The 25,262-nt window shown below is 38.4% G+C and overlaps 1 protein-coding gene across 30 annotated transcripts in view; it reads left to right on the top strand.

Moving 5' to 3' along the window:
* Positions 1-25,262, top strand: part of nrxn1a (neurexin 1a) — a 1,866,202-nt gene that overhangs the window by 1,014,011 nt on the left and 826,929 nt on the right. For all 30 annotated transcript variants that reach the window (XM_072580867.1, XM_072580862.1, XM_072580863.1 and 27 more), the window contains one exon: positions 19,029-19,151. In XM_072580867.1, coding sequence (XP_072436968.1) covers positions 19,029-19,151 — 123 coding nt within the window. The remainder of the gene's footprint in view (positions 1-19,028; positions 19,152-25,262) is intronic.

Genomic DNA, 25,262 nt, shown 5'->3' with positions numbered 1-25,262 from the left:
TAGGCATCCCGAAGACAGCGGCACATGAAGGTCTGCTTGGGATAAATGGCGTCTCGTCAAATTGCAGGCAGCCTGGCTGAAGGTAAAGGACCTGCCAATGTTGCAGGATCAAGTGCAAAGACCAGGGACAAATGATAAATGCCCTATACTTGAAAGGGCAGCAGCTGAAGAAGAGGTTTTGCTGCAGTTCAATTGCAAATGAAGCTTCATGTTTTTCTACAGACGGCAAGATGACCGTAAAATCTAAGCAGTCTCGTAGTTAACCAATGGGGATAGTAAAAGATCATTAGTAATGCAAGAGATAAGGTTTACGTCTTTGAAGCTTCAGGTGGATAAATACAACCTCACCTCTAATCCCAGTAATCAACAGTCTATGATACGTTTATATGACAATGTATGAAGAACATTAACCTGCAATTGATACATACACTCAGAGAAAAACATCAAATTGCAATCAGCTAAAAAAAGCTGCCAAATGAAATGGAGACACCCAAGTCTAAATTGGAGCAAGCCAGTTTTCAGTGTTCAGACATTAAAAATCTGCAGAAATGGGAGCTGCAGTCTATAATTGAAACATAAACATTCAACGACTCGAAGTAAACAAACAGAGACCTAACCGATGGAGCATCAGAGTGGAGATGATCTTTAAAAAAATAAGGCCAAGGATCAGAGAAAGCTTGCCAGAGTTTCAGCAATTTAATTACCTGAACAAAAGTACTGAACTAAAAACTCAATTGTCATTTGTTACACAACACTGTCAAGATTCCGAGATTGTGAAAGAAATGCTTCTTTTTTTTCCAAGTCTTTTGCAGAATCTGTCATTCTTGAGCAATTGTCAGAAGAAAGTGAGACTTTGTTGGGAAGAAAAGATTATTTTTACTGACATATTCAAAGCTTGAAGCACTGTCAATTATTAGCTGAGGAAGATTATCTGTAAGAATGAGTGATTGAGGAACTTACGTTTGAAAAAAGAAACTCTGCAAAAGAGCACAGAGATCATCATTTAAGTTTTAATATATCTTTTATAGAAAGTAAATCTTTGTTTGTGATAGAGAATGATGATGATTGTTTGAAGATGGAATTCAAAATGGATTTTAAAAATTGCAGAAGGTAATCCCTTCACATCAAGCTAATTCAAACGTTTAACTGAGACTTGGACAAGGAAGCTTATGATGTATTCTGAATATCTTGTTGTTGTCCAGTTTTTGTCCAGTTTACAGTTCACATGTGCTAGCCAGGGACCTCTTTCAGATATTGCTCCATCGGTTTATTTTCTTGTTAATGATGACAAACGCCTACTCTCTAATGGAACTATGAAGATGGTGTTGTCTGCCACATTCTACTCGAGGAGTATAATCAAAGTCCTCATTCTTCTGACTTTAGAATTGTTTTCAACTTGCCTTGTTGTTCTTTTTGCCTGTTAGGCATGTCCCTAGCTCAGAATGTACCACAGACAAATGTGATAGAGGCAAGATTAATTTGCCTTCCTTCTCTTCTAGAGGTAATGACATTTTGAGTGGTGTAGGTTTCTCTAATCAATCAGTTTTTTCCTTGATTGGTCTTCACTGTTCTTATGCTTCAATCTGCTCTATTGCCAAAACCTAGGAATCCGATATCATGAGATGTTTCTATACCACTCCATCAATGTACTCATTGATATATTAAAATTGCATTAGAATCATAGAATCCTGACAATGTGGAAGCAGGCCATCTGGCCTGGCTCCACATAGATCCTCAAAATAGTGTCCCAGAACCCAGACTCACACCCCTGCATTTCTGATGGCTAATTCACCCTTTGCATTCCTTCACACTATGGGCAATTTCGCACGGCCTGTCCACCTAAACTGGACATCTTTGGATTGTGGGAGGAAATTGGAGCACCCAGAGGAAACCCACACAGCCACAGGGAGAATGTGCAAACTCCACACAGACAGTGGTCTGAGGGTGGAATTGAACCTGGGTCCCTGGTGCTGTGAAGCGACAGTGCTAACCACTGAGTAACTGTCCTGCTTCCAATAGATTCTTTACCACTTCCAAGAGAGCTGAGGTGACCTTTGAAGTTGATGTTTCAGATGAAAAAGACTTGATGAAGTGGGAGTGCAATGTAGTGGTGGGGCAAACAGGAGTTAGATGAAAACTGTAACATGTAGATAACAGCATGTGGGATGTGTGAACCCAGGGGCAATGTGGAATGTAAGGTTAACAATACCTTTACTTTTATATAGCTATAGTCTATTGCTTAGTACAGTTTATTTGCCTGAGTGCAGACCTGACCTTATTACTTTCATTAAGGACCAAGAATAACACATCACTTAATTGCCCAAAGTGTATCCACCATCTTCAAATCATAATTCATGGGTGTGATGGAACACTCCCCACTTGCCTGGATGAATGCAGCTCCAACAACATTCAAGAAGCTTGACAGCGTTCAGGACAATGCAGCCCATTTGATTAGCAAACATCCATAAACATCCATTATTTGCACCACCAATGCTAGTAGCAACAGTGTGTACTATCTACAAGATGCACTACAAAGATTCACCATGATCCTTAGGCAGCACCTTCCAAACCCATGACTACTTCCATCTAGAAGGACAAGGGCAGTACACCACCACCTGCAAGTTTCCCTCCAAGCCATTTACCATGCTGACTTTTAAAGAGATCATCATTCTTTCATGTCTCTGGATCAAAATCCTGGAATTTCCTTCCTTACACCATTGCAGTTTACCCCACAGCTAGCGAGTGATCGCCATTTGGTTAATTAAAGAAAGGTCGGCCTCTGGTAAGAACTACATTGATTGATCACATAATTAAAATTAGTTGAAATTGAATAATTAAACAGTTCCTCAAACATTTTCCATCCAGTTGGAACTTTACGGATCTCTACGTCAGCCCACCTTTGTTCTATGTTTCTAAATATTCATGCTTAACAAAAGTAAAATCAATCTCAAACTTAACTTTCAATTGACCGAACATCTATGTACTTTTGGGAAATGAGAACTCCAGACTTTCACTATCCTTATATCATCCATGTTTCCTTATATGCTTTTGGTGTGTTTTTTTTAGTTTCATTTATATTTTTCTCACATTCAGGAACCAAGATGAAGATACATTCATTCTAATTCAAAAGTTAAAGCAAATAAATATTTCCAAATTGTAAAATGGCACCGCCATTTAACACGCAGCACTACTGATGGAGCTGTATTTATGAAACTAGAAGTGGCAGGCTTTGTTAAGATATCAATACCATTTCCTGATGGTGGTTTCTGAGCTTTATTATGGGCTTATGACAATGTGAATGCTTACATTGGAAGGTCTTGAACATTTGCTGTTCAAACCTGCAATTTCAATTTGACCACCATTTTCTGATGAACACTAATGACAGACTCAGTTCCTCTGTAACAACTATGACTTGGAAAATGTACCTCCCATTCTAATATATTGTTACACAACGTAATTCATTTGATGTATTCTTTTGATTTTATTGCATTGATAACTGGTGAATCACATTATTAAGTTGGCTAATGCCTTTGTTTAAGATTTAAAAAAAGCAAGTGGCTATTAATTGTCGAACTTTTATATGTGGAGCACCTATAAAATGAGGGTGGAGGAAAGCTGTAAGACTAAATTAATAAACTGTATTCCCAAAGCAAGTTACCTTGGTTTTCTGCCTCTTCAACTGGCTTGGATCCAGACTAACATTGATGGCAGTGGATGGTTGCCTACAGATGAAGATTGAAATGTCGGAGTTCCTTTCAGAATGAAGGTTGTAATTTGAGTTACTTTCGAGAAGGGTTGTTGATACTAATTGTCAAGTGATGAGACTTGGTTTCTATGAAGCTGAATGTTGGGATCAATGGAGAAATGAAGTAGATATAAGGGTTCAGGTTATGACTTTTTCAAAGATACCTCCTACTTGAAGCAGGATCTTATGTAAAGTATTCTCAGAGTTAGAGGGCACTGAGAAATATTTGCATAATCTAGTAATATTTATAGGCAAAATTGAAAATCAAATTAGGCTTGGTCAGACCTTGATAGATTTATAAAGAAAGATGGATAATCTCTATTGAAGAATATATAATGGAATATGCTGACGATATGCAAGATTGCAAAATTCTACTTGGAGATTCCGAATTCATTGCTTGCCCTTTAATTTTCACACTCTTCTAAGGTTTCAAATGTCAATGGACTTGTCGTGCTAACTGAAACTAAATTTTCAGAAAGAAACATGTTTTTGAAACCATTATTAGAAGCCTCAAAAAACAATCCTGGGAAAACATTCAATCCCAACACAATCCTCCTGGTTTAAGTGGATCATTCAGCAGCCACTCAATAAATGTCCCAGTCTTCAGCCCCAGTCCTGAATAAGGGTTACACCTGAAACATCGACTTCTCCACCTCCTGATGCTGCTTGGCTTGCTGTGTTCTTCCAGCCTCTGTCCTGTCTATCCAAAGATTAGATTAGATTACTTACAGTGTGGAAACAGGCCCTTCGGCCCAACAAGTCCATACCGCCCCGCCGAAGCGCAACCCACCCATACCCCTACATCTACATCTACCCCTTACCTAACACTATGGGCAATTTAGCATGGCCAATTCACCTGACCTGCACATCTTTGGACTGTGGGAGGAAACCGGAGCACCCGGAGGAAACCCACACAGACACGGGGAGAATGTGCAAACTCCACACAGTCAGTCGCCTCTAAACAAGTAACAAAGTTTTCTAAATTACAAACAAGACAGAAGGTTTGGAAGGAGAAGATTGTGATACTGACAGGACGGAAGGAATTGTATTAGTTGTAAGAAGCTTCAGTCCAATAATGAATATTTTACATGCAGACTCAGTCAATTGTGCTGTGTTGGACATGGATGCATCCAGTGTGTGAATTTGTAAATGCTATCTGGAATGTTTGAAAGATAATGAAAGACATTTGAGAGTTCTTCCGACTTGGGGATGATGATGTGCGAAAGTCACTGAAAATAGCAGCAGCAAAGCACCTTATCAATGCCAATGTAGCGCCAAGTAAAATACCTTTACTATTGAGCAGGCCAGCTATTAATAAAACGGTTCTAATGAAAGTGGGCATGGAACACAACAAAGTACAGTAATTGTTTTTGAGAAGCCAGTGCGTTTATAGTTTCTACAACTTGGACTGGATTGTATTCCCATAACAAGACCTAACTTCAGTAATTAGAATAGTAAACAGGTATTATTGACATCGAGAGACAAGAATTTAAAGGAAAAGGGCAAGTTATGTTAAATATATTAGCAGTTTATCCATTATATCCATACAGGTTAAAAATCCTATCAAAGGAAGCAGGAGAACAAACACTATGAGAGCATTAAATTTACAGAAATGATCAGGCATGATCTGAAATATGTTAAAAAAAAAAGGAGCCCTGCATGGTCCATAATGAACATTCCATTAGCATGACACTTTAACAAAGTTGTAGCAGTGGTTCTTCAAGGTATGGGGTAAGGAGAAAAAAATCTTATAGTTCATAGACAGTGCAACTACATTTATTCAGACTAATTAAAATATAATAAGAATAAACAAGTAATAGTAGACAAGATAAAGGAGAATGTACAATGATAAGACTAGTGACATTGGCTAAATTCCTAACTAACAGTGGGTGTGGGAGGAAGGGAAAATATGCCAACGATGAGTGGAGATATATGTGAAATTATGAATACTGTAATAGTGACCATAGCAGTGAACAGTGCCTTTAGTAATGGATGGTGTGGAGGAAATTGTGCTATATTCAAGAGATGTTTCACAACATTGTTGCAGACCAACCAAGTTGTAAGTTGTAATTCTGCTGTAGCGTGGGTAGTCCATGCCAAGAGCTCACTGCAAATAGTTGCAGGCCAACAATTCATATTAAATACTTTTGGAAGAAATCCATAGGTTTCTTAATTTGTGAATGGTGATCCCTACCTTGGAAAGGGACAATAATTCATTCCAAGTTTTCTGGGCACTTGAATGCTCCTTATTCAGGGAGGAGGGCTTTCAGTAATGGTGAGTGTTTCTGTATTATATAAGGCCATAGAAATTCACTTTAATCTGCGGACATCATATCTTAAAAAAGAGAAGGCAGAAAGAGTAAGGTTATAGGTGATAGTGGAGAAGGAGTAATTTTAAAGCATGGCAACCAAACTGTTAGAGGGCATTAATTGGGGTTAATTGGCATTGATTACATTTACAGTATCTGCATAAGAGCAGAGGCACCATGAACTTTGTACACAGAGATATTCAGCCATTGTGGGCACCAGATTATAGGAGATAAAGGAGACACTGAACATAGGCAAAGTCATACAAAGGTTGGAGAAGGCTATTTGCCCAGAGGACAACAACAATAAAATAGCAGCAAAGTAACACTGCCAGAAGAAGACAGAGAATGCATGAACACCAACATTGTCGGGGAAGCTAAGAAAGCCACTGGCATTAGCATTGGCTAGATGTGCAAGATGAAATGCAGGAGGTAAGATCCATGGCTTTACAAAATGAGGTAAAAATGTGGAAGGCTATACGATAGAGTATGCATTCAAAGAAGTAGATGTGGAAGTGAGCATACCTCTTGGAAATGCTAGTGATCAGTCAAAAGGCATAGACGATGAAATCTGTAGTAATAGTCCAGAATGAGATATGAATGTGAGAAGTGGTCACAGACAAAATAAACCAATGAACTGCAGAGGCTCGAAATCTGAAACCTAAATAAAAATTGCTGAAAAAAGTCAGCAGATCTGGCAGCAACTGTGAAGAGAGAAAAAGAGTTAACATTTCAAGTCCAAAAAGATTCACTGGACTCAACATTAACTCTGTTCATCTCCCCACAGATGCTGCCAGACATGCTGAGTTTCTCCAGCAATGTCTGTTTGAAAATAGATCATTGTTTGACAAGAGAAAGGGCTATGGAACAAATTGGAAATAGCATCCAAAATAGAGCCCCTTTATGATGATTGAGAAACTTTCATGGCTCTGAGTGGATAGGAAGAAAAGCTGAGAAAGGATGGTAAATAGAAGAAGTTGGAGAGCTAGAAAGAATTTGGTGTATACACTGAGGTACCAAATAGGGGACAATAAACCTTATTAAACTGATGAAGAAAAGCAAAGTAGTGGGTATTGGAGATCTGAAATTTTTTAAAAAGTGCTCAAAAAATTAACAGCATATATGTAAGGTGTATGAAAATAGAGTCATAGAGATTAACAGCATGAAAACAGACCCTTCGGTCCAATTTATCCACGCCAACCAGATATCCCAACCCAGTCTAGTCCCACCTGCCAGCACCCGGCCTCTTAAATCTTGCAATTGTATCAGCCTCCACCACATCCTCTAGTAGCTCATTCCATACACGTACCACCCTCTGTGTGAAAAAGTTGACCCTTAGGTCTCTTTTATATCTTTCCCCTCTTACCCTAAATCTATGCCCTCTAGTTCTGGACTCCCCGACCCCAGGGAAAAGACTTTGCCTATTTATCCTATCCATGCACCTCGTGATTTTGTAAACCTCTATAAGGTCACCCCTCAGCCTCCGAAGCTCCAGGGAAAACAGCCCCTGCCTATTCAGCCTCTCCCTAGAGCTCAAATCCTCCAACCCTGGCAACATCTTTGGAAATCTTTTCTGAACCCTTTCAAGTTTCACAACATCTTTCCAATAAGAAGGAGACCAGAACTGCACGCAATATTCCAACAGTGGCCTAACCAATGTCCTGTACAGCCGCAACATGACCTCCCAACTCCTGTACTCAGTGCTCTGACCAGTAAAGGAAAGTATACCAAATGCCTTCTTCACTATCCTATCTAGGTAAAAACAATGACTGCAGATGCTGGAAACCAGATTCTGGGTTAGAAGTGCTGGAAAGGCGCAGCAATTCAGGCAGCATCCGAGGAGCAGTAAAATCGACATTTCAGGCAAAAGCCCTTCATCAGGAATACAGGCAGAATTCCTGAAGGGTGGAGAGATTTTATCTCTCCACCCTTCAGGCACTCTGCCTGTATTCCTGATGAAGGGTTTTTGCCTGAAATGTCGATTTTACTGCTCCTCGGATGCTGCTTGAACTGCTGCGCTTTTCCAGCATCTCTAATCCAGAATCACTATCCTATCTACCTGCGACTCCACTTTCAAGGAGCTATGAACCTGCACTCCAAGGTCTTGACTTAGATCAAAATGTAGATGGGTGGGTTAGTAAGTTTGCTGATGATACAAAGATCAGTGGAGTTGTGGATAATGTAGAAGATTATCAAAGGATACATCGGGATATAGATCAGTTGCAGATATGGGCAGAGAGAGGGAAGATGGAGTTTAACTCGGGTGAGTTTGAAATGCAGCTCTTTGGGAGATCAAATGTTAAGGAAAAATACACAGTTAATGGCAGGACCCTGAACAGTATTGATGTACAAAGGAATCTTGGAGTTCAAGTCCATAGCTCCCTGAAAGTGTCCATGCAAGTTGGTAGGGTGGTAAAGAAGGCATATGACATGCTTGCCTTTATTGATTGGGGAATTGAGTACAAAGATCAGGATGTCATGTTGCAGATTTATAAGACTTTGGTTAGGCTTCACTCAGAGAATTGCATTTGGAGAGGGTGCAGAAGAGGCTTACAAGGGTGCATCTTAGTGTTCTGTTCCATTTCAATTTGAGTGACAACATGACGTTTGTATTATGCGTGCTTCTCATGTGCATAAATTGAGCGTCCGAATCATTATCAAAGGATAGACTGTGTCACACACTTAGTGATTGGTCAGACATAAATGACATAGACAATAGTACCAGAGTGAAAGCATTGTGCCAGCAATTAGGTTTCAGGTATTAACCTGCATGATGTACTGCAGATGGTTATTAAGGGAGTGGAATCCTTTAGATTTACAGTATGCCTCAAAGTTGACATGCAGTGGTTGCAGGATAATGCGATCACATTCTGCGCCATGAAAATAGTTTCAATAATTGCTGCTTTCTCCACTTGCTTCTCTCCAGTAAATGAAGAATTATTTCTTTTGTACAGCAGTAGCTGATATACTAAGTGATAATGGAAATATCATCTGCTCCAGTCTGGAAGGAGTCAGATATTTAAAGATGTACACCTATGATCACTATCATAGCCAGTGGCAATTGTGGTTTGTCCTGCTCTGAGGTTGCAATGATAGTTGCAATAGGGAGCAGATTTTAGTGAGGACCGTAATAGAACAGAGATATTTCACATATTCACTGGCATTCTGTTTGGACAATCACAACCTGAATCCCTTGGTTAATAGTGTTCTACTGTGGACCCTTCTTCCTCTCATTTTCCACTCCTTATTGCTCATCCAGCAGTTTGTCTACACTATGTTGCCTCTTCTTGTTCAACCTATTGTCCTTTGGTATGAAATAAAAATGTACCAATGTCACTGCACCAATTTCCGTTCCCAAAGGGTCTATGCAGAACTATTGATGTCAGGATAAAATCATCTAACTATTTCTGGAGTTGTTAGCAACCCATTACAAAACGTTTCACAGCCACAGCCAATAGAAATTAATTAATAACTAACGTGAATGTAGCTGACGATGGCTTTAAATAACACAGGTGGGATCTCATAACAGTAAAAAAGAACAAGTATTAAGAAAAGTTTCACAGCTTATATTTATTAAGTTTAGCCTTTTACGTGGGGAACGCCTATCAGAAATTCTGTATGCTCTGTCCAGGACTTCTTACCCATTTAAACTAATAGTAAAAAGATTGTATGCAGCATGCCTCAGAATTTTCAAATATGTATTCTTAACCAGACAGTCTGCAACCTCAGTTTTTCAGATTTTGTATCCTAACATCTTTTAATGGCCTAGAAGTTTCACTTAATTTTGTGAAAGGATGGCATTAAGAAGTATTGATATTATTTTAAGCTACTGACTCAGTTTATATGTATTCGTGTTAGATTAGTTATTGTGCTGTATGTATTTGGTAACTCTTTACAACTCTGTTCACTAACTTATCTGCAACTAAGTTTGAATAGATAAGTCAATTCAAAAAGTAACAATCCCCTGTTCTATCTTTGTATGTTCTAAAGCAATGAGAGAAAGTTTGAGCATCCAACAGCTAATTGTTGGATGCAAGTTCTATTAATCCAAGCATGGCATGGAGTAAATAAGTCACTTTCATTTCAGAAGGTGCTCTGGTTAATTTTCTCACTTCAGCAAACCCTATTGCTTGTCAGAGCTGTGTTTTAATGTCAAACATTATCTTTTAATTTAATGTACAGAAAATTGTACGTAGCTCATACCAGAACCTCTGACACACACAAGCATGCATCTGAAGTGTAAAATTAGAAAAGTGCTTCCTCCTTTGTTCTGTTCAAGAAATTATAATCTGTCTGTCAGTGCCAGAAAACTGTTTGGAAAAAGCCTGCACTGTCAAAGATTTATTGCAGCTGAAACCACAGCAGGGAATATTACACTGTTTTGTTTGGACTCAGTTACAGACTTCAGTTTTACAGCTTTTATTGTTTTCAACTATTTGCTATAGAGTTATTTTATCATCTTAAATGCTTTTGACAGAAATTGTGCTGCTGAGTACATGGCCACAGTTTGGAACTCTAAATGCAGTGACTCAGGTAGCTGATAATATCCTTGTTTGTAAGGATAAGAATACCCTCAATCTTAAGGGAATGTTTGTGTAGCTGTTTGTACTATTGCTCACTCTCGAATTTTCCCTTCTTAGGCTATATCACTAGCTTTCATTATTTCTATTTGTAGAAGAAGAAATTGCCAACCCGCTCTATATTACAATATCAGCAGTCGTAACACCAAGTTATAATAGAAAAGACATACCACAGAAAATGAACCTTTACTTCATCTCAACACCATTGGCCAAACTGTGTGAAGATTTTAACTAATGCGGAATTGACGTATAATCTAATGTTACTGGCTGGAGTATTCATTTTGAGATTCAACACAATTTGCTTTTCTTATTTTGAATATAAATGTAAACCGTATTCCAAAGGGCAGAATTTAATGTGTTAATTGTATTGTAATAAGATCTTGATATTTACAAGATTGTATCAGCATTTGCCAGAGAAAACCAAAATAGAATCCACTTGTATAATACAGAACAACCTCCGTTATCTGAAGATCAATTACTTAAACATCAGATTATCTGTACAAGTCCTCAAGGTCACGTAAAAATGTTATAACATTTTTAAAAAGCACAGTGAGAACAGGTAGCCTGGGCTGGCAGTGAGAGCAGGGACAAGGTCGCCATGGATCCCTTTTCCTGCTATTAACTTCACTACAGGACCATGTTCCTGCTATTGCCCTCTCAATGGGAACCCTGTTCCTGCTATTGCCATCTCCACAGGAACCCTGCTCCTGCTATTGCCATCTCCACAGGAATCCTGTTCCTGCTATTGCCGTTTCCACGGGAACCCTGTTCCTACTATTGCCACCACCATGAGATCCTGTTCCTCCTATTGCCATCTCCACGGGAAGCCTGTTTCTGCTATTGCCACCATCACGAGACCCTGTTCCTGCTATTGCCACTGCCTTGGGAACCGTGTTCCTGCTTTTGCTGTTGCCATAGGACATTGTTCCTGCTATTGCTGTCACCACAGGAATCTTTGTTCCTGCTATTGTCACCACCAGAAGGCCCTGTTCCTTCTATTACCATTGCCATGGGAACCCTGTTCCTGCTATTGCTGTCACCACAGGAATCCTGCTTCTGCTATTGCCACTGCCACGGGACCCTGTTCCTGCTATGTCCGCCACCACGGGAACCTGATCAGTTATCCAAATGATCAGTTATCCAAACAAAATACCCCCCACCTGCCTTGTTCGGATAATTGAGGGTGTTCTGTACCTCAGTGCAGATGTAACGTATGTAAGGTACTATAGATGCTATAAGACAATTTTTTTAAAAATGTTGAAAATATTCAACAAGTCAAGTCAGTGGAGACAGAAATGGAGGTAGTGTCAATGAACTTTCTTCAGAACCATAGAAAATATGTTTATTTACAGCCTATATCAATTTGATCCTTTCAAAACATTGTTGAGTTCCCAGAGGAAATGGAATGCATTCATCTTCCCCAATGGCGGCTACCCTGAGCCCTTGAATAAAGCAAAAGAAAATTGTGGATGTGCTACTAATGGCTGCTGTTCCAGCTGTGGAGAAATATGTCAAACCAGTGATATTAGCCCATACCCCCTCTGCCCTGCCATCTCCTTTGCATAAAAACATGAGTAGGTATGCATATTTTGACCAGAAAATCAGCTATGCCAGCCAGACAGGAAAAGGAAAGAAGTGAATAATATGAAAGAAGAGGGTATACTTACACTGCATTTTTTTTGAAGTACAAATACCTGGCAAAATCTATTCCAGATGTATAGGTGTAGCCATATACACCTTAATCTTGCATATTACACATCACTGGAATAAGGGTTTGGCTTTATATTGATGCAAACACAGCCAAATCAGAAACACTACCTCCGTTTCTGTCTCCTCTGACCTGACTTGTTGAATATGTTCAGTATTTTTTAAAAAGATCTGTCTTACAGCAGCTATAGTGTCTTACATATGTTACATCTGCAATGAGATATTATAAAAGTGGAGATATTTTGCTTTTCCGCGGTGAATGCTGGTACAACCTTGTAAATATCAAGACTTTATTATTAAATTCAGCAATGAGACACTTCTTGGACATAACCCAATGTTCTTTTGTACTAGTTACATGCTTTTTTAAAGTTAGTGCACATCCAGCAAGGCGGTATATTGTTTTGCAATATTCTGCTGAAGAACATTACATATGCACTGAGCTGTATGCAGTTGCAGTATCATGTGATTATTTTTGATTACAATACTATGAAAAAAAAACAATATCTGCAATATAAATGTGAAATTATCAAATTTAGCTTCATTCAATACTGGTACATTTGGTGATATTCAAGTCTTTGATACTATAAATGAATTCTCAATGCATCCATTATATTCTAGAAGGCAAATTAATATTTTGAAAAAGATATGTCAAGTTCTGATCAATTGATCAAACAAAGCATTAATATTTATAATTTTATTTCTAAGTATACAACTGAAGAGCTGCATAACTAATTCTTCCACCATGTACTGAGGCAGACGCAAGATTTAATTGTCGAGTTTTCATTTTGTGGAAGCAAATACATTTCCCTGTCAAAAGATGAGGAATCAGATTGCTAGCAAATTTAATTCTCTCAGAAGTAACTATAGGGCATTTCAGTTTTCAATGCACTGTTGTGCTGTGACGGATACTCAAAACTCACTTCTAAATGTTGCATAGTCAGTACTAAACATAGTTTATTAAAGCAAATATGATTAATAAGATATTTATGCAATGCCTTTCTCATAATATTCTCTCCTATCAATATGTAGCTTGAACATCAACCAAACATCGTCTCAAATTTCTGCAAGATATAACTTAAATTTTTGATTATGAAGTCACAATCCAGTCTTAGTTTCTATGTTTACATCCCAAACATTAGATAAAGGACATTGGCATGCTCAGAAATTTGTTTTTGTGGTGAAAATCTATTTGATATAATGTGGATATATTACTACACCAGTACAGTATTAAATAAAATGATTTTCCGTGTCTTATTCTGTGTTAGTTATATCAATGTGTGAAATGATTCCTGTTTCAATCTAGCTTTTATTATTCTAATTTCTTTTAAGGTTTCTGAAACAATGTGGTAAGTCATGAGTGGGCACAAACATATAGAAAATACAAAAGTAATGTTTAATTATAAAATGACAGATCTAAAGAATGTCACTGATTGCAATACTGTTATTTTTCATACACTTTGGGTAATGACATATGACCAATTTCTTAAAACTGGTGAACATGTGTAGAATTTTTTTAAAAGAATCCATAAGAATGTTAAATTAGATCAGGATACTTAATCAGGCCTGAGAAGGTGCTAGATGGCCTCATTATCTCAGCAGAGCAGAATGAATGCATCTTGCAACTAGTGAGATCCGAACAGAATGCAGCAAATTTGTAAAAGTTAGCAATAATTTGGGATTCTGTAGCCACTGATGTAGGGACACAAGTGTTTCCAGTTAATTCCTAGAAAATGTATTCCTTTTTAGCTGGTCAGTCATATTTGACCATAACTAATTGCAATCTGGAAGGACTTCAAAGCATATCAGACTGATCTGTACACTACCAATATGAAAATCCATAGTTATTTTAAGATAAGTTACTACATCTTGGAAGTTTCTTCTAGTCAAAGATAATGTTCATTTTTCATTAGAACTGATGGTAGTGTGTAATTCTGAAACTATCCTTGCTCATAAAGCCATTTGTTTCATGTACTGTTTAAGGATGTTTTGTCACCACTTCAGAACACTAATGTATTTTTATAAGGAATTTATGTGCGTTGTAACCTGCTATGAAATAGGTTTTTTTTATTGTTTCTTCTCTTCAATCTCTAAGCAGAGGTCCTTTTCAAATATTTTTCTTATTTTCTTCCCTTTTGAAATATTCCCTTGTGAATCCCCCAAATGCTTTGCTTGTGAAGTCCAATTTTTAAATGATCCCCAACAAACTCTCTTTTGAGAGAAATGAAAAGAACGGTTCATTCATGCATTCAAACCCTGCAGATAATTGTTGCAAAATATATTCACACACAGACATATACAAGGTGGAAGGAAAGAAAGACATTTACACTTATGAATATTGATAAAATGAAATAAAGAGCTGGACATTAATTCACACAATTTTTAAAACTTGTGGCCAGAAAGTCAGTGTCCTAAAGGCTTCATTTCCAGAAAAGCTCTAATTCAGATGGATGCAGTTGGATACATTTTCAGAATTGTTTTTCAGTTGATGATTTCCCAGGGGCCTAATGTTGGTGCACAGATGTGTTTTTCCCTTTTCAGGTGAAAACAAAGTTTCTTCTGGGACTAGGTTTCAAAGGAATTATAGATTAGAGGCAGTCTTAGGGTTAAAAGGATCAAAGGGAAAGGGAAGAAAGTGGGTACATGGCACTATGTTAGATGGTCAGCGGTGGTCGTTTTGATTGGTGGAGCTGGCTCAGAGGGCTGAATGGCCAACTCTTGCTGCTATATTCTATGGCTCTGGGTCTTGTTGTGATGTCACCAGTTAGAATCTTAACTGTTAACTAGATTTTCACCAGACTGAGGCAAGTGTTCAGAAATGTATAATTGAAACTTATTTCTAAGAATCAAAGAGTTTTAGTCATGTGATATGTCCATTAAAGTGTCAGTTTCAATTTAACAGTTGGTTTATTTCCCTCTGGCCTAGAGTGCATTATTTACTGGGGGAAATAAATGGAAGTATTAGCAATTCCACAGGAATGAATAGGGTAACTGCCTGTGGTTCTGGTCAAAACCTATTGATCATTGTATGGGAGATAGTTTGAGCTAACGGTGCTCATTCAGGCTCAACGAGATTTTTTAGCACCTTTTTGTTCTCACTCTTATAGAGTCGTAGAGTCTTCTGTGGTGCGATGCAGTGTTAACTGTTCATTTGTGTCTGTTGACTGCAAAGTCTCCATAGTCTAAGAGTATGACATTCTAGGATGACTGTGTCTGAGCCTATCCTAGTAATTGCTGATTGGAACATTCCAGAAATTTTTGTCAATTTTATGTATGATTGGTGGTGGGCATGCTTTAATCCAAAAAAAATTAAAAATAAACAAGAAAGTGTTTATTTCTCGAGCATTTAAGAAAAAACATGACAGCATTATTATAAAGTATCGGTTCTGTATCCGGAGGATATGGGAAGAATGTTTCAAAGGTTCAGCAAATGTCAAGATATGAAACGAAGTTTCACACTGCACATGAGGAAACTTCTATGCAAGCACAAGTTGTGAAAACTCTGCCAATCTAAAATATGGTGGTGCCCAAGTAAGTACAATAAATATGAGTGAACAGAATGAAATGCATTACTGGCAGTACTGACATGGGTATTGTGCATGCACTTTTTGCACATGCATAGTGAGAGCATTTGTGGCAGTCAACACATTCCTTTTGTCTAAGCGACAGTGTTCCCTATATACATTGAGGTTCTGATTTTCCATATTATAGAATGCAGAGTAGAACATTACCCATTTTAGAAAGGACACAAATGCATTTGAACCCTTACACAATGCTAGTCAGTTGCATGGTCTCTCTATTTTTAAATAAGGAATTCCATGGTCCAATACTGCTTAAAAATATAAAAGCTTTACAAAAACCTTAAAAACATAATTAAGAACATAAAAACAGAAATGTAAACCACCTTTAAACTTAAGAGCAGTGAACCACATCTCCAAAACGCTGTCCGACTCCGTCAAAATTGCAGGATGTATAAACCATTCATCGCTGCTTTGAAGCAAGTTCAAGACTACAGCATGCAGGCTCACTAGCAGCACCTTTATAACTCACCAGCAAAAATAAGCAAATAATGAGGGTGAAGGCAGAAATCCAAGAATTATGTCCCACTGTTTTGAAGTACTATCTACCCCTATTCTGACATGAAAATCCAGACTCAGAATTGATTAGATCATACATGATTAGGTTACAAACTGGAAATTTTTAGATTCATACATGAAAAGATTAAATTAATAGAATGTACCTTAAAACTTATTTTACCTTTGGATTGTGTGAATAATGCCATTTTCTATTGTGCCCATAAATTTAATCGTATATGAGTATGACTGACCTCATTGAGTAAACAGAAGGTATTGAACTTGCTGCTTGTTTGGAAGAAATTAAATACCAGGACTGATCATGCCCACAATAATTAAGCTAATTTTTCTGATTAATTTTGTCCAATAATAAGCTGAAGTTGGTCTAACTAATCAAGCACTTGAATCAATTCCAATTTGAATAAAAATCAGCACTGCCATGCAACAAAACAGAAATTGTTGGAACAACTCAGCTGGTCTGGCAGCATTTGTGGAGGCAAATCAGAGTTAACATTTTGGGTTTGGTGGCCCTTCTTAAAAACACTTCTGTGCAGTTCTCCATTCAGCGTCTCATTTAATTTTCCACTTCAATTTACAAGTGATTTGATGGGTGTCTGCTATTTTTGTATTTGTAATATTTAAATGTAACTCCAATTTTAGATGTTGAGATATCCTGCAGCTTGCATAGAATGAGCATTGAGGCATACACCATTCATTTAAAGTAATGCTAAGGGCTATGTTGTGTGTCAAAGTACATTGGTGAAGGCCTGTAAGAGCACAAATAGCTATTCTTTCAAGCTCAGTTATGAGGCTACTCCTCCACAGAAAGTGGAGGCAGACTGTCACCATGTGTTGCACTTCTTGTTCCATTTCCCATGTATTTAAGATGGAGTTTAATTATTGTGTTGTTTTATCCATTGTGGCAGCTTTTTTGCTTGCAAATGCACTTTGCAAAGATTGAAATCTCCCAACTTGACTGAAATATTATATCATAATTTCTTTTTCATCCCCAGTAGCTTACTTTATTGACATAAACTCTGGGAGATTGATCCTTGATTCCTTTTTTTCTAAAACACAACATTTCTCTCACTCTTGCTATTTGGCTCTGTTCGTAATTGACATTGTGAATGATTGAGAAGGCTTGATCAGACAATTGCACCGTAGGCTATTGTCAATGTTCATAGAGTTTTTTTTTGTTTACTTCCCCTTTCATAGTATATGTATGATTGTGTGGAGAATATTTATTCAAATGTTACAAAAGCATATCTTGTTAAGTATGTTTGATTTTTGTTTTAAAAAAAGGAAAACAGGAACCTGGTCTGAATAAAACTGACAATTCGTCGAACATTATCGTTTTCAAAAAGATAGTATATTAATGTTCTTTTGGAGAAGAAATGTACTGACTTTACCCACTCTGATCTGGATTTGATTCCAATCTTCCCCATCAACATGTTTAACCTTTCATAACCTTCTGAAGTAATCATGCAAGCTTATATCGCAGCAATAAATTGCATCAAACCATTACCAGCAATTCGAGAAGTGTGCCTGACAGTTTCTCTGGAACTAAAGGATGGCAATAAATGCTGGTCTTCCCAGTTATGTTCACATCCAGAGAATGAAATGTCAGACTTTACAGAGAAGTAATTTTTAGATTAATTCATGCATCACACTGTTACAATAACTTGCTTTTCAATAACACCTCAAATATCTCAAATGTGTAATTTGACACTGAGGAGGAAACAGAGAAGATTTCAGGAAAATGGCACAGATATAGTCAAAAGGGTAACAAAAACAGAAATTGTTGGATAAACTCAACAACTTAAGCAGCATCTGTGGGGAGAAATGTTAACTTTGCTTTCTCTCCACCGATGCTGCCAGACCTGCTGAGCTTTGACAGCAGCTTATGTTTTGTTTCAGATTTCCAGCATCCACAGTCTTTTATTTTATTTCTGTTAAAAGGGTAGTTTCTGCGAAGATCATTGAAAGTAGGGAAAGACTTGGCAAGGGAAAAGGGATCAAGGAAGATACTTCAAGAGAGTTGATAGCTTTGTCAGCAATAATACAATGGAGGCAAGGAGGACAGATGTCTGAAGTAGATGGAAATTGATAGAATAATGCATGAAACCCATTACACTGTCCTCGCATTTTGTACTTGAATGGAAAACGAGAGTAGATTGGTAGAAGGTAAATAAAATTTAATAGGATTCTGTTGCACAGTTGGAAAGGATCGTTCAGCAATGTGTATGTTTCATGATTGTTGGACATTGTTATACCCAAAGCATGAAATTGTTCCAAATTCAATTAAACAATTGCCAAAGAAATAATAAGTTGAGTGCTGAAAAACGGATTTCCTGTAATGAAGGAGACACTTGTGCCTATTCGTGACAGACAATTGTACTGGTATTTTAAGTGTGCATTGATATGCATGATTTCATAATATGTTTCTTTTTCTTGACTTGACCTAGAATAATGATATAAAGCATAGTTTTGTTGTGGATTTTAATATGGCTTTCCTTTCTCAAGTACTTTTATTCATTCACTGGGGTTCAAGTCTAAGGAAATGTAATAAGTTTAGAATTTAATTCACAACCTAATCATCCATTGCCATATTCTTATGCAGGCAAGGGTCCAGAAATGCTTTTTGCTGGACAAAATCTCAATGACAATGAGTGGCACACTGTTCGTGTAAGTCGTCGAGGGAAATCCCTGAAGCTAATAGTGGATGAACTACAGCCTATTGAAGGTAATAACATTTTTCTGGTTGATTTGTAACCCTCAGATGGACTCCAATATTGCTCATAACACATACGAATTGTTGATCTTTTTCTTAAAATGTTTTGTTAGACTTAGAAACTCTGCAAGATTTCATGCTGTTTCGAAGCAACCAATAATTTGTGGTTGATTCATTGCCAAATCCATCTTGGTTCAATTGATCTTTCACCAATGTGCCAACTATTTACTCCTTTAGCTGCTGTTTATATGATGAGAAATTACCTTATTGATATGGCAAAGTCAAAATGCTATTAATGATTCAACCCTTTAGGGGCAAATCACAGTGCATATAATTCATGAAAGCTATTTGCTCCACTATGTATAACCTTTAGCTCTGAAGGCAAGAGAGAAAATTTGCTTTTATATTTTGCTCCAAACCAAGGCACGTCTAAAAACATGCTAATTAGTAATCACTCAAAATACCGCAACAGGAAATTATTTTAACTCCAGCTGGGAGCAAGCACGAAGAAGTATTATTACTCTCCATGTCCCTGTGTAGGTAAAATAAAGTGATGTGGTAAATATTTACAATTAATATTTCAAAATAAAGTTCTAAAACACTTTAAAATTAATGTTGCTTCATGGCTACCAAAGTCTTAACAGCTTGAAAACTGTTATATCTAATTCAAAAGAGGTATTAGAGATGGCTTTAATGTTTAAAAAATAATTATTTATTCTCTTCATTCTGAAAAGAGTTGTTTTAATGTAAGATGAATAGTTGTGTAACGTGATATCTTTAGATTAGATTAGATTACTTACAGTGTGGAAACATGCCCTCCGGCCCAACAAGTCCACACCGACCCCCCGAAATGCAACCCACCCAGACCCACTCCCCTACATTCACCTCTGCCCCTAACACTACGGGCAATTTAGCATCGTCAATTCACCTAACCTGCACATTTTAGGACTGTGGGAGGAAACCGGAGCACCCGGAGGAAACCCACGCAGACACGGGGAGGATGTGCAAACTCCACACAGTCAGTTGCCTGTTTATTCATAGCATAAGGGCATCTCTTGCTAGAAGAGCATTTATTGCCCAAACCAGAGGGCAGTTAAGATTCAACCACATTGCGGTGGATCTGGAGTCACATGTAGACCAGACCAAGGAAAGATGGCAGTTTCCTTCCCAAAAGGACATTGGGGGAACCAAATAGGTTTTTCCAACAACCAACAATGGATTCATGGTCATCATTAGACTCTTAATTCCTAAGCAGGCACAAACTGTTCAAGGGTTTCTTTGTAGGTGCTGTTGCATTAATTTTATATTTTAAGTAAATCATAATATGATAATGTAAAGAACATTTAAACGTATACTGTACTTCAATGGGTGTAGTTTATGACTTATTATTTCACATTTTTCTAAGTTCCTGGAAAGTGAATAAAGTCAACAGTTACTCTTTATTTCAGCAGATATGGGAGTCCATTACTTTTAATGGACTATTAATCTGACATCCTTTTCAATTAGGAGCGTGTTATATTCCTTTTAAATGCCATTAGCAAACACACATATAAGGCTGAACATCTTGCTCCTCCATGTTGAAAGTGAAATGGAACTGAAATAGTGAATTTGGTATTCATTCACAGGATGAGGGCATCTCTGGCTACAACAGCATTTATTGTCCATTCCAGAGGGCAGTTAAGCGTCAACCATATTGCTGCTGCCACCCCAGCTCCATTAGGATTAAGCACTGGTAGGAAGATCTGTGGTTGACCTTCCCACCCTGCAGCCAGTTGAGGCCCTTAAGTGGATTAACCCACCTGCAGGAAGGCTTCTCACCAAGAAGTGTTCACTGTAGTTGCTGCACTGTGGATAGCTTGTCACCCCAGCCCTGAAATTAAGAAATTATCTTGACTTGCACTATTCCTGACTGTAATTTTTTTTCAAGAACCACAGAGCAAAATGATCCCAATAATGAAAGGCTTAATATTGCAGGAGCATTCGAGGACTCTGTGACCATACATGATAGAGTTGAAAAGGATGAGGTGGAGATCTGACTGAAACTTACAGAAAGCTGAATAGGTTGGACAGGGTGGACATTGGGAAGATGTTTCCATTGGTAGGAGAGACTAGGACCCAAAGGCACGGCCTTAGAGTAAAGAGAAGGCCCATTTGATGGAGATAAGGAGAAATGTCTTTTGCCAGAGAGTGGTGATTCTGTGGAATTCATTGCCACAGAAGGCTGTGGAGGCCAGGTCATTAAGTATATTTAAAACAATAAGTCTTGATTGCCAAGGGACCAAAGTTTATGGGGAGAAAGGGAGAAAATGAGGTTGAAAGGCCTATCAGCAATGTTTGAATGGCGGAGCAGATTCAGGCCGAATGGTCTAATTCCTACTGCTATGCCTTATGGCTTAATGGTCTTACTTAATTAGTGGTGAGCTCCTGGATCTTGAGAAATCAGTAGATATTCAAATGTTGCGATCCCCATGATGCCAAGCAACAGTTTGTTTGCTGTGGATGTTGTCATAGGCTTTTGCCCAAAACATTGATTCTCCTGCTCCTTGGATACTGCCTGATCTGGCTGTGCTTTTCCAGCACCACACTCGATTCTGGATGTTATAGTACACCGGTCAAAGCCAAGGAACATAGTTAGGCCTTTTTGTCCCTGTTCTCAACTTCTTAACTGCCATAAGATGCCCTTGCAGATTCATTCCGGTGTTACACTGGGGAGGTGATGGCATGGTGGCATGACTGTTAGGCTGTTAATCCAGACACCCAGGTAATGTTCTGGGGAGCTTAGTCGGTGACAGATGATGGAATTTGAATTGAATAAAAATCTGGAGTTAAGAGTCTAATGATGACCATGAGTCCATTGTTGATTGTTGGAAAAACCTATCTGGTTCCCCTAATGTCCTTTTGGGAAGGAAACTGCCATCTTTCTTTGGTCTGGTCTACATGTGACTCCAGACCCACCGCAATGTGGTTGAATCTTAACTGCCCTCTGGGGTGGGCAATAAATACTGTCCTAGCAAGAGATGCCCTTATGCTTTGAGTGAATTTTGAAAAAAATAGAGGACAATGTATCTCATGTTAAGCAAAGTAGAAAAGTTAGAATGTCCAACATTTACTTTGCCTTGCCTGAAGATTTGTTCAACACTGCTGTGCATTCCTAGGGTTGACTGGGATGACATGGATTAAAATCTATCAGAAGGTGACATGAGGGATACTCCCAGACAACTGACAGGCACAGGCACTGAGGAATCTGTGTCTCTTAATTATCAGTTCCCTTCAGGAAGACTGAGAGATTTGAACACTTCAGCCATGTGCTATTACTGTACCTGATTGCTTTGTTTTATTACACCTATATATGACTATCAACTTGATCTAAAGCCTTTCCTCTGGCTATTAACAATCCATCGCAACTTGGATATTGGTTCATTATAGATGATAGACATTTATTAAACCTACAAACAATAGTGTATTGTGAAGATGCCAGTTGCTGAGCAGCCCTGTGTGTTGGACTTTGTTTCCATTGTTGGGGCTTTACTTATGTGGCTTCAAAGTCATCACCCAACTTACTGCAGCTGCAAAGACTGACTTCTTTTCTACCATTTCTTGATATTGCCCTGTGTTGTTTAAAGTCACAATTGGTTTTGTCCATTGAACTGTGTTTTGCTAATTCAGTCATGTCCTGTCCAGCACCTCTACCAGATGACTACTATCCTGAAGCCTCTATTTGCCTCCCTAAACCACACTTTAACAAATGTTTGTCTATGCTTCATTATCTCTAACATTGTAATCAATCACAAGAGCTACAGTTAATGGAGGCATGATTACTGTTCTGAGCACAAAAATGTCTATTATCTCTGTTTGAGGACAGCTCTCCTGTACAGTTTATTTTGGTTTGTACACCTTGCTATGATTGGCAAAGCTGTTTCTTGACTAAATTGACCATCCTGTTTGCATCCTTAAACCCACTTATGCACATGTCTTCTGTCAGGGTCTTTCTTTCAGCTCCGATATTCCAGATTACTACAGTGAAGCAGAATCTCAGTGCCAGGCCACAACCAACTTATATGCATTAATAAAACATAAATAAACAGTTATATAATTTCAAAAGTGTTTACTGCATTAAAAGATAAATAATTGCTGGTTTACACTCGTAATTCTTCAAAAGCCTGATGAAAAGATGGCGCAGATAAGGTTAGATTAGATTCCTTACAGTGTGGAAACAGGCCCTTCAGCCTAACAAGTCCACACCGACGTTCCGAAGAGTAACCCACCCAGACCCACCTAACACTATGGATAATTTAGCATGGCCAATTCACCTGACCTGCACATCTTTGGATTGTGGGAGGAAACTGGAGCACCCAGAGGAAACCCACGCAGTCACAGAGAGAATGTGCAAACTCCACACAGTCACCTGAGGCCAGAATTGAACCTGGGACCGTGAGGCAGCAATGCTAACAACTGAGCCACCGTTCGCTAAGCAATGAAGTAATCCGAAAGTTAAATGAAGACCACAAACACTTCATCCTCCATTTCATCAGTGGAGAAAAAGCAGTGTTAACGTTTTGAGTCCAGTGACCTTTCTTCTGGAGCCAAAATATTAATTCTGTTTTCTTTGCGCATATGGGGCCAGATCTGCTGAGTTCCTCCAGCAATTTCTGCTTTTCTTACAGCATCCATTGTTAATTTTGTTTTATTCTTCCATATCATTTTGTATCTCAGTCTCATTCTGAGGTGATCAGACAGAATTGTTTTTTTAATGGCCATATTTGCAATTTCCATGTGGTTCTAGCTCATTGCACACGTTTTCGATTGGATTTATACAAGTGATTATTCAAATTGTTATGCAAAAAAACCTCACTCGTAACTCTCATGTAATTGCCTCTTCACTGTGCAAATTTTTTCTGTTAATTTCCGACAAGCAGTTTAACTCTGAGGTATTGAATATCCAGGGAGTTCATGTCATTGATTTCTAGTGAATACAATTTAAAGCATGTGGATTGGTGCTTTGATTTCACTGCCCATTACATCATACATATCATCGCTAAAGCTTCCTATGCTTTTATTACTTTTAAAAATAACTTAAAACAACTAATCCAGATCTTCCAGTTTTGGACCAGACATGTGATCCAAGATAGGCACCAGACATCCATGGAAGTTCCAATGAACTGACTTCATGGGAATTTCGAGGGGAAATTCCAACAGCAACTGCTCTGCCCCATAGCCCCTATGAAGGTACCTTTGGCTTTGAGTTAGAGTCGAGGATCGTGAACTGCTCTGACTTACTCTCCTACATCAATAACAAAGTTGCTGGAGAAATGCAGCAGGTCTGGCAGCATCTGTGGAGAGAAAACAGAGTTAACATTGTGGGTCCAGTGACCCTTCAGTTTGATGCTGCTGAGTTTCTCCAGCAATTTCTGTTTTTGTTTCAGATGTTCAACATCCACAGTTTTTTCTCTTTTTTTTTACAGAGTTGAACAGTTAACCTGGGAATGTTCAATGGAAAAATTATAATTTAATCCTCAGTAACTATAGAACCACAATGCCCCTCTCTGATCACCTGACTTCAGTACTGACTTCATCAGTTCTGACTTCCCAAGCAGATGTGACCTGACCCACCTCTCGACTATGGCTGACTCATCAACACCATTCAGTTCCTCAACTCTCTGACTCTCACCCCAACCTGATAATCCCTCTTGGCCTGACTACCCAGACCATAGCCAGCTGCAACCCTCCCACTCAACCACTTCTATCCTACTTCACTTGCCTCTAACATCTTACTGACTAAAACAATCCTCCTTCCTCTCACATCCTTCCCACTCACTATTCACTCAGCCATTCTCATACACACACACAGATAAACTTTCTCTGTCTGACTAAATGCCTCTGAACTTTCCAATCTGATAGTGAACACTTATTCAAATATGACATCTTGTGCTTTAAGAACAGAATGTGACTTATCTTCTGCGTTATTTGATTTACAATGTGATATGCGGGTTGACAGATTCACAACTCTGGTGGTCTGGGTGCTCATTCAGGAAGCCTCTGAAGGACATTTTCTCGACCTGGGAATTCCTGGCATTGTCACATGGGAAGGCTGGATTACAGCAGACAAGCAGCCCAGGAAATCAG

Source organism: Chiloscyllium punctatum, chromosome 11 (assembly GCF_047496795.1).
Source record: "Chiloscyllium punctatum isolate Juve2018m chromosome 11, sChiPun1.3, whole genome shotgun sequence".
In the NCBI taxonomy this organism is placed as follows: Eukaryota; Metazoa; Chordata; class Chondrichthyes; order Orectolobiformes; family Hemiscylliidae; genus Chiloscyllium; species Chiloscyllium punctatum.
This window is presented reverse-complemented; position numbering and strand designations above follow the sequence as displayed.